We start from the raw sequence: 10,292 nt of genomic DNA on the forward strand, positions 1-10,292 counted from the left end.
CTGGGCAAATGTTCTTTTGAAAAATGTCATAGAATTTTTATTAATGATGAATATTTAAGGTCTCAAACCATACTCATCTTAAAGAAGACTACTTTAGCAATCTAGATTCTGTCAGAATTGGATTTTGAATGACTTGACCCTCATAATTATTGAACTAGTTCTGCATGCAAATGTAGTCTAAATCACCTTTCTGTCAAGCATCCAAATTCTTTTGTTGAATATGAACAAAACATGCACCAAAAATTAAAGAAACCTGTAAACATTTATTTTGTCAGGAAACTGGGAGTTTCCATTCAGTTGCATATTGCAATGCTGAATTTTGTGGACTTAAAATTTGTATAACTAGTTTCATAGACAATGTAATTTTTAGGAAGTACTCATTGCCCTAATACCAGGGAAATATAAATAAATATAAAATGTCAGGAGTGAGAGAATTGAATCTTTTTGGTCTTCAAGTGAATAAACAAACTTGAACAATAACAACAACAATAATAATTTATTTTTTAAATATTTTTATTTTATATAAAGTGAGCACGTATCATATGACAGGGATTTCCTTAGTGTTTTCTTTGAATTTTCTCATCTATAGTTTCTGTGTAAGACAATGGCACAAGATCCTAGAGCTAGTAAATGATAGAGTGAAAAGAATTGAGTGGAGTGATTTTTGAAATGAAATTTGCAAATTCATCATGGAGTGTATGTTCCAGAATGCGAGAAAACAGGATTCAAATCCCAGTTCTACTACTTTTAGCAGTAAAACTTCCTGAATCTTGACTCCATTGTGCCACAGTTTTCTTATCTATAAAATATGGATAATAATATCTGTTCCATAGAGTCCTATAAGACTTTTTGTATGTGGTTATATAAACTATTTTTATTAGTTTAAGTACAGCTATTTTTTCAAGTTTTTATTTAATTTTCTAATTAGCTAACATATAGTATATTAGTTTCAAGAGTAGAACTCAGTGATTCATCACTTATACCTACAACATCCAGTGCTCTTCACAAATGCCCCCCTTATTTTTTTTTTAAGATTTTTATTTATTTATTCATGAGAGACACAGGGAGAGAGAGGCAGAGACACAGGCAGAGGGAGAAGCAGGCTCCATGCAGGGAGCCCAATGTGGGACTCGATCCCAGGACTCCAGGATCGCAACCTGAGCGGAAGCCAGACACTTTTTTTTTTTAAGTAACAAATGCAACTTTAATTGATCTCTGGATAAAAACTACTCAGCACAGGTCAGTAACCATGGCAGCCCCTACTCTGTTGGAGCCATGTCCTGCATGGTCTTCAGGACCTAGGTTAACAGGCTATTTGCATTATTTCATGTCATCCACAGTATTAGAAAAACAAGACATTAGATCAGTTTAGACGAAATGCACTGCTGGCAGCCAAATCCAGCCATTATATTCCATATTTTTTCTTTAGATCTTCTACTTGTTGACGTAAGGTTTTATGGCATCTTCCTTGGAAGTCCCTTTCAGCTGATTCCAGGCATCCCACTTGGCCTTGCCTCTGAGATCCAACAGCCAAGGCCATTCTGTGTTTACATGACCTACAGCTGCTTGCTTGTAGTGGCTGTAGATGAACAACATCTCATCATCTGCTGGCTTGGTCTTGAAGTACTTAACATCCTCAGCAGCTTTGTCAAACTCAGCCTGAAACATGCTGGCAGGGTTGAGAGGCTTCAAAAGGTCTGGCTTCGGCTCAGGCATCCCAAGTGCCCTCTTAATACCTATTGCACATTTATTTTTAATTTTTATTTTTTAGATTTTATTTATTTATTAGAGACGGGGGGGGGGCGGAGAGGCAGAGGCAGAAGCAGGCTCCATGCAGGGAGCCTGACATGGGACTCAATCTGGGTTTTCAGGATCACGCCCTGGGCTGAAGGTGGTGCTAAACCCTAAGCCACTGGGGCTGCCCCCTATTGCACATTTTTAATCCATCCCCCCACAAACCTTGCATCCAGCAATCCTGTTTGTTATCTATATATAGTTAAGAGTACTATAGAGTAAGAGTACTATATACTATAAGATTTAAGAGTATGGGTAAGAGTACATTTTATGGTTTACCTTCCTCTCTTTTTTTTCCCCCAGGTTTATCGGTTTTGTTTCTTAAATTCCACATCTGAATGCAATCATATGGTATTTTTCATTCTCTGACTTATTTTGCTTGGCTTATACTCTCTAGTTCTATCCACATTGTTCAAAATTGGCAAAATTTCATCTTTTTTATGGCTGAGTAATATCCTTTCTCTCTCTCTCTCTCTCTCTCTCTCTCTCTATATATATATATATATATATATATATATATATATATATACCACTGTCTCTAAATATATATATAGTCTCACACTCCACACTGAGCATGAAGCCTGACACAGGGCTCTATCATATATATATATATATATATATATATATATATATATATATATATATGTTATATATATGTATGTATCTTCTTCATATATATGTTTTATATATTATATTTATGAATCTCACTTTTTCATATACATGTTTTATATATATATATATATATTACATATATATGTATCTCACTTCTTTATTCATCAGTTGTAGGACATTTTGGCTCTTTCCATAATTTAGCTGGTGTTGATAATGCTGCTATAAACCTCAGGGTGCATGTGTTCCTTCAAATTAGTATTAGTATTTTTGTACCCTTTGGGTAAATACCTAGTAGTGCAATTGGTGAGTTGTAGGGTAGTTCTGTTTTTAGATTTTGAGGAACCTGCATACTGTTTTCCAGAGTGGCTATACCAGTTTGCATTCCTATCAATAAGTGTAAGTATGTTCCCCTTTCTCCACATCCTCACCAACATATATGTTGTCTCCTGTGTTGTTAATTTTAGCCATTTTGATAGGTGGGAGGTGATTATCTCATTGTAGTTTTGATTTGTATTTCCCTGGGGATAATGATATGGAGCATATTTTCATATATCTGTTAACCATCTGTATGTATTTTTTTGAAAAATGTCTATTCATGTCTTCTACCCATTTTATAACTGGATTATTTGTTTTTTGAGTGTTGAGTTTGATAAGTTCTTTTTATATTCCATCAGATATGTCATTTACAAATATATTCTCCCATTCTGATAATTGCCTTTTAGTTTTGTTGATTATTTCCTTCACCATGCAGATTTTTATCTTGATGATGTCCCAATAGTTCATTTTTGCTTTTGTTCCTCTTGCCTCAGGAGACATAATCAGAAAGAGGCAGCTGGGGCTGATGTCAAGGAGGTTGCTGCCTGTGTTCTCTTATTGGATTTGATAGTTTCCTATTTCACATTTAGGTCTTTCATCCATTTTGAATTTATTTTTGTGTATGGTGTAAGAAAGTAGTCCAATTTCATTTCATTCTTCTGCATGTTGCTGTCCAGTTTTCTCAACACAATTTGTTGAAGACAGATTATTTTTTCCAATTGGGTATTCTTTCCTGCCTTGACAAAGATTGACCATATAGTTGTGGGTCCATTTCTGGGTTTTCTAGTCTGCTCCATTGATCTATGTCTGTTTTTGTTCCAGTACCATAGTGCCTTGATCACTACAGCTTTGTAATATGGCTCAAGTTCTGGAACTGTGATGCCTTCAGCTTTGCTTTTCTTTTTCAAGATTGTTTTGACGATTTGGGGTCTCTTGTGCTGACATACAGATTTTAGGATTGTTTGTCTATGAAAAATACTGGTGGGTATTGTGATAGGAATTGGATTAGATATATAGATTGCTTTGGATTGTATAGACATTTTAACAGTATTTATTCTATTGATCCATGGGAATAAATGTTTTTCCATTTCTTTGTGTCATCTTCAATTTCTTTCATAAGTGACCTATAGCTTCCAGAGGACATATCTTCTACTGTTTGGTTAGGTTTACTCTTATGCATTTTATTGGTCTGGGCTGCAATTGTAAATGTGATTGACTCCTTGAGTTTCTTTCTTTCTTTCTTTCTTTCTTTCTTTCTTTCTTTCTTTCTTTCTTTCTTGAGAGAGGGCACAGCAGGAAGAGCAGAAGGAGAGGGAGAAAGAATCTCAAGCAGACTCCACATGGAGCCTGACACAGGGCCCTATCCCATGACCTTGAGATCACCACCTGAGCAGAAACCAAGAAATGGACTCCCAACTGACTGCACCACCTAGGAGCCCCTCAATTCCTCTTTCTGGTGCTTCATTATTGGTGTATAGAAATGTCACAAATTTCTGTACCTTTATTTTGTATCTAGTGACTTTATTGAACTCATGTGTCACTTTTAGCAATTTTTTGGTAGTCTTTTGGGTTTTCTACATAGAGTATCTTGTCAATTGTGAAGAGTAAAAGTTTGTGTTCTTCCTTGCTAATTTGGCTAAGACTTCCACTACCATGTTAAATAAATAATAATGGTAATAACAATGGTAAGAGTGGACATCCCTGTCTTGTTCCAGACCATAGATGGAAAACTTTTTCCCCATTGAGGATGATATTAGCTGTGGGTCTTTTGTTTATGACCTTTATGATGTTGAGGTATGTTCCCTCTAAACCTATTTTTTGAGGATTTTTATCAAGATTGGATGTTTTATTTTGTCAAATTCTTTTACTGCATCTATTGAGAGGATCATATGGTTTTTATTCTCTCTTCTATTAATGTGGTGTATCACACTGATTGATTTGCAAGTATTGAACCACACTTGCAGCCCAGGAACAAATCCCAGTTTATTATGAAAAATTATTTTATAATATATTGTTGGATTTCATTTTCAAGTATTTTGTTGAGAAATATTGCATCCATGTTCATGAGAAATATTTTTTTTATTTTTTTCAATTTTTATTTATTTATGATAGTCACAGAGAGAGAGAGAGAGAGAGAGAGAGAGAGAGAGAGACAGAGACACAGGCAGAGGGAGAAGCAGGCTCCATGCACTGGGAGCCCGACGTGGGATTCCATCCCTGGTCTCCAGGATCGCGCCCTGGGCACCAAACCTCTGCGCCACCCAGGGATCCCGTTCGTGAGAAATATTGACCTGTAATTATCCTTTTTAGTGAGATCTTAGTCTGGTTTTGGAATCAAGGTAATGCTAGCTTTGTAGAATGACTTTGGAAGTTTTCCTTCCATTTCTATTTTTGGAAGAGTTTGAGAAGAATAAATATTAATTCTTCTTTAAATGTTTGGTAGAATTTCCCTGGGAAGCCATCTGGTCCTGTATTTTTGTTTTTTGGGATATTTTTGATTACTGATTTCATTTTTTTGATGGTTATCAGTCTGTTCAAATTTTCTGTTTCTTCCTATTTCACTTCAGTAGTTCATATGGTTCTAAAAAATTATCAAATTCTTCTAGATTGCTCATTTTGTTGACATAATTTTTCATAAGATTCTTTTATAATCGTTTATATTTCTGTGGCGTTGGTTGTGATCTGTCTTCTCTCATTCGTGATTTTATTTATTGGGGTCCTTTCTCTTTTCTTTTTGCTAAGTCTGGCTAGGTGTTCATCAATTTTATTAATTCTTTCAAAGAACCAGCTCCTAGTTCCATTGATCTATTCTATTGCGTTTTTGTTTTGTTTTGTTTTGTTTTAGTTTCTGTATCATTTATTTCTGCTCTAATCTTTATTATTTATCTTCTTCTGGTGGCTTTAGGCTTCATTTGTTGTTCTTCATCTAGCTCCGTTAGGTGTAAAGTTAGGTTGTGTATTTGAGATTTTTCTTGCTTCTTAAGGTAGACCTTTGTTGCCATTACTTCTCTCTTATGACCACTTTTGCTGCATCCCAAAGGTTTTGGACTGTCATGTTTTCATTTTCATTTGTTTCTGTGTAGTTTTATTTCTTCTTTAATTTCCTGGTTAACCCATTCATTATTTAGTAGGATGTTCTTTAACCTACTTGTATTTGTGTCCTTTCCAATTTATGTGTGTGTGTGTGTTATTGACTTCAAGTTTCATAGTTTTGTGGTCAGAAAATATGCATAGTATGATCTCAGACTTTGGGTTAGTGTTTTTGTTATGAAATCCTCTGTGTACCTTCCCTTTTCTTGATCTCTCTGTCTTCTCTCTCTGTGATCAGGACTTCCTCCCCTCTGTAGCACTCACAATCCTCTCCTCTAAATCACGTCTCTGCTCTCCCACCTTCCATAAGGAGGCCTTTTCTCCTCTAGTTGTGCAGTTTGTTCTGTCACTCCTCAAATCGATTTCTTAGGTTTTCAGAATGATTTCCATTTATTTAGCTGTGCTCCAGAGATGAGGCAAACCTAGAGTCTTCCTTCTTCTGCCATCTTCCCAACTTCCTTTCTATAACAGTAAGATGAGAGGATACATATGACACTCTTAGAAGACTGACACATAACTCAATGCTTTATTGTTATTGCTATTTTATCATTATTTATTGCTTTATTTCCTTTTAGCAACTATTTTTGTTTGCTTTTATTATTTTTTGGTCACTCAGTTTCTTATTCTGTTTATTTAGTTTCCTCTTTTTAAAAATTTTAATTACAGTATAGTTGACATACAGTGTTATATTAGTTTCATGTGTACAATATACTGATTCAACAATTCTATACATTATTCAGTGCTCATCATGGTAAATATACTCTTAAACCTCTTCACCTATTTCATGCATCCCCCCCACCTCTCCTCTGGTAACCATCAGTTTGTTCTCTTTAGTTAAGAGTCTGTTTTTAGTTTGTCTCATTGTTTTCCTTTGTTCATTTGTTTCTTAAATTCCATCTATGAGTGAAATAATATGGTATGGTCTCTCTGACTGACTTATTTCACTTAGCATTGTACCTCTAGATCCATCCACTGAAAATGGCTAGGTTTCATTCTTTCTTTATGACTAATATTCAGCCATATATGCATACATACATCTATATACCACATTCTTTATACATTCGTCTTTTGAGGGACATTTGGGCTACTTCCATAATTTGACTATTGTAAGTAATACTACAATAAACATAAGGGTGCATATATCTTTTTGAGTCAATGTTTTTGTATTCTTTAGATAAATACCCAGTAGTAGAATTACTGGATTCTGTTTTTAACCTTTTGAATAACTTCCATACTATTTTTCACAGCAGCTACACCAGTTTGCATTCCCATCAACAGTTATGAGAGTTCCTAGCAACTATTTAAATCACAATTGATATTTTATATATTATAAATATATAATAAATAACTTAGAATTTATCATAGGTTAATATAATTTCAGAAGGTAGAATTGTGGTATGTCAAAAATTAGGAAATTCCTGCCTCCATAATGTGTAATATATTCCTGACTGTATTACTACATACCTAGTCTAAATAATAATAATAATAATAATAATAATAATAATAATAATAAATATATAAGATTAAAATATAAAAATAAAGCAATTATATGTACCCACAATTGGGCTGATTCTACATATACTATATAAAAGAAGAGATCGAGGAGAAAAAGAGAAAAGAAAACTGCAAAGCTATTGAATGCTTATATGTGTCAGATTCCATGTTGTTCATACTCTGCCTACCTCTTTAGGCTTATACTGTGACTCTCACCTGTATTCTTTCTTTTCACTCAGTTTCCCATACTATCTATTGCTCCCTCAACACAGGCTTTGCACATAATTCTCTTCTTCTCAAATGCTCCTCTTGAACTTCTTCACTTGGTTAATGTTGAATCATCCTTTAGATGGGAACTGAATCATCAATCACTTGCTTTTAGAAAAGCCTTCTCTGACAAAGCAGGATCTATACTGTAGTCTCTGAAATCAAGTGCCTCTCCTTCAAAATGATCATAATAGTTGCAACTTCATATTTATTTGTGCTTTTTGATTATTGTCTGTCTCTCCTCTTGATTGAATTAATAATAGCTAATTTGTATTAAGTATTCTGTAGGAAATCTATATTGTTTAATGTGCTTTTACATATTAACTAATTAAACTTCTTATAGCAACCCAAAGAGTAAATTCTATTGTTAATATCACTGTGCAGAAAATATCAAGTACATTTTCCAAGGTCACAAACTTGTAAGACAGGATTCACATCCAGGCATTACATTCAGAGTACATTCTCTTAATCATTTCAGTTGTTACCTCTTAGGAGCTGCAAAAGGATTGATGTTACCACTATTGTATCCTTGAGAATAAGCACAGTGATTGAATGTAAATTGGTAGAACCTCATTAAAAGATATTTTGGCATTATCTATCAAAATGTAAAATGTACTTATATTTTGAACCAGCAATTGTATTTCTAGGGTTATCTTGCACGCTAATGGTCCATGTGCTCAAAATATAGGTAGGACATACATTGCTTTACTGTATGTAGTAGCAATATGCTGAGACAATGACAGAGTCAATCAGAAGACTGAATAAATACATCACAATATAACCATATGAGTGAATGCTTTATAGGCATATAAAAATTAGAGCTAGGTTGCTGATACGAAATATACCCAATATATAGAACTAAACAAATAAACAAAAATGAAAAAGTTAGGAGCAAAACAGTATTTAAAAGCTTATTACCGTTTTTTTTGCTTATTACCATTTTTAAGGTGCATATATGTATGTATATAATCAGAATATCTAGAAAGATAAAAGAAATTGTTAATAGTGATTGCCTTTATTAAAGTGAATAGAGGCACTAGACGTCAGTATTAAAGTCACTATTTCTCAATGCCCATTATATTGTATTGTTTTCTTTTTCTAATCACATATGTTGCTTTATTTAATTTCAAAAAAATTAGCTTATGGGTTAGGAGGTATAATAGCTCAATTAAAATATTTCAAAGAAAAATTGTAAGGCAAGTACACAATCTCTTTAAAACACGTATATCATTTCCCTTCAAGGATTATCTAACAAGAAATTGAGAAAAACAACTTAAAACTTTAAGGCTATCTGATATATATAGCAGAAAAGGGATGAAACCAGCTTTTTGGTGTACATTTAAGAAAAATCCGGGGTAGCCACTTTTATATAATAGGTAAGTAATGACTCATCTTCAGGGAGATGGGTGTTTCTTTAGCAAAGCACTTTCAAGGGCATTTGGGGAAGTAACAATGAGCAACCTGACTCCCACACCCTTAGCCTCAAAGCAGAGTCACAAAAAATGAAGTTAGAGCTGAATTTTATGCAGAATAAATTAAGGAAATCTTGGGTTTTCTTGGATAGCTTTGTAGTGAGGGGACTATAAAGTAAAGGAAGAGCATTTAGGACAAAAGAGGACCCAGAGTAACAAATCAGATTGTGTGCAATGATTACTACTAAGTACCATTATAGTTAACACTTAATTTTTAGTTGTTTCCTTTTCTCCAAATTATTCGGAAAACGTAACCACAGAAGCTAATCTTTGCAAAAGATGCTTTGGAATATTAAAAATAAAGTTAAGTTGTGGTCAAGATGGGGTGGCAAATATCAATCACAGGACTAAGAAGGATGGTTACGGATTATCCGGCTGCAGGTTAAGAAAAGCAGGTGGCAGAGTAGATGAACAATGGAAACATAACCACCCTTTTTCTTTTTCTCATACAACTGAAATTCTTTAAACATACTGAAAGGCTTCTAAGATTCCCACAGTATAGGAAGAGGGCATTGAAGCATTTAAAAATACTTTAATATGAGATATTTTAAAGCTGAAGAATTGGGACTTGTCCTTGGAGAGCTCAGATTTATATATATTAAGGAAAATATGCTACTGAAGTAAAAGAATGTTTACTTTAAATTTTAGCATAAGTTTCACAGTAAAATGTTAAAATTTTATCTTCTAAACTCCAAATCTATCATAAATTTGTTAAACTGTGTACAATTAGTTTGTTCATGAGATACACTAAAATTGAAATAAAAGAATTTTTAATATTTATCATAAAATTGTGAAATATAAATTCTAGACAGACTAGATTTATATCCAAACATTTTTTCCCAGAATCTTACTCACTTGGCAGTCTTCAGAATGGTGCATCTGGTGATTTTAAGACCGTTCTTAAGTACAGGCCAAGGCTACACATCCAGCTAACTTTCCACTTTAATTTAAATAATTTTTATATTACCTGAATTTTTAGTTCAGCCTAAGTTTTCATTTGCTGAATCTTGGACTTTAATGGGGACTAATATAAGAAGGTAAATTTGGATATGATTAGGAAAAGACAAATTATTAAATAAAAAACCTTTGTTGTTCACAATGGTACTTTCCAGGGTATATAACTCTAGAATACTATCTCCTAGACATTATATATGAGAAGAATATTAATCTGGCAAATCACCACACACACATAAGCACAATAACAATAACAACAAATCATATTAATAAATCATATGAAATAACATTAAA

At 33.6% G+C, this 10,292-nt stretch overlaps 1 protein-coding gene across 1 annotated transcript; it reads right to left on the minus strand.

The window, feature by feature from the left end:
* Positions 1–1,390: 1,390 nt before the first annotated feature.
* LOC129505696 (acyl-CoA-binding protein-like) lies at positions 1,391–1,668 on the minus strand. The gene has a single exon (XM_055318950.1). It carries the CDS (start codon positions 1,666–1,668, stop codon positions 1,435–1,437), a length of 234 nt encoding a protein of 77 aa, XP_055174925.1. The 3' UTR covers positions 1,391–1,434.
* Between the last annotated feature and the right edge of the window lie 8,624 nt (positions 1,669–10,292).

This window comes from Nyctereutes procyonoides, unplaced genomic scaffold, assembly GCF_905146905.1.
Source record: "Nyctereutes procyonoides isolate TBG_1078 unplaced genomic scaffold, NYPRO_anot_genome, whole genome shotgun sequence".
In the NCBI taxonomy this organism is placed as follows: domain Eukaryota; kingdom Metazoa; phylum Chordata; class Mammalia; order Carnivora; family Canidae; genus Nyctereutes; species Nyctereutes procyonoides.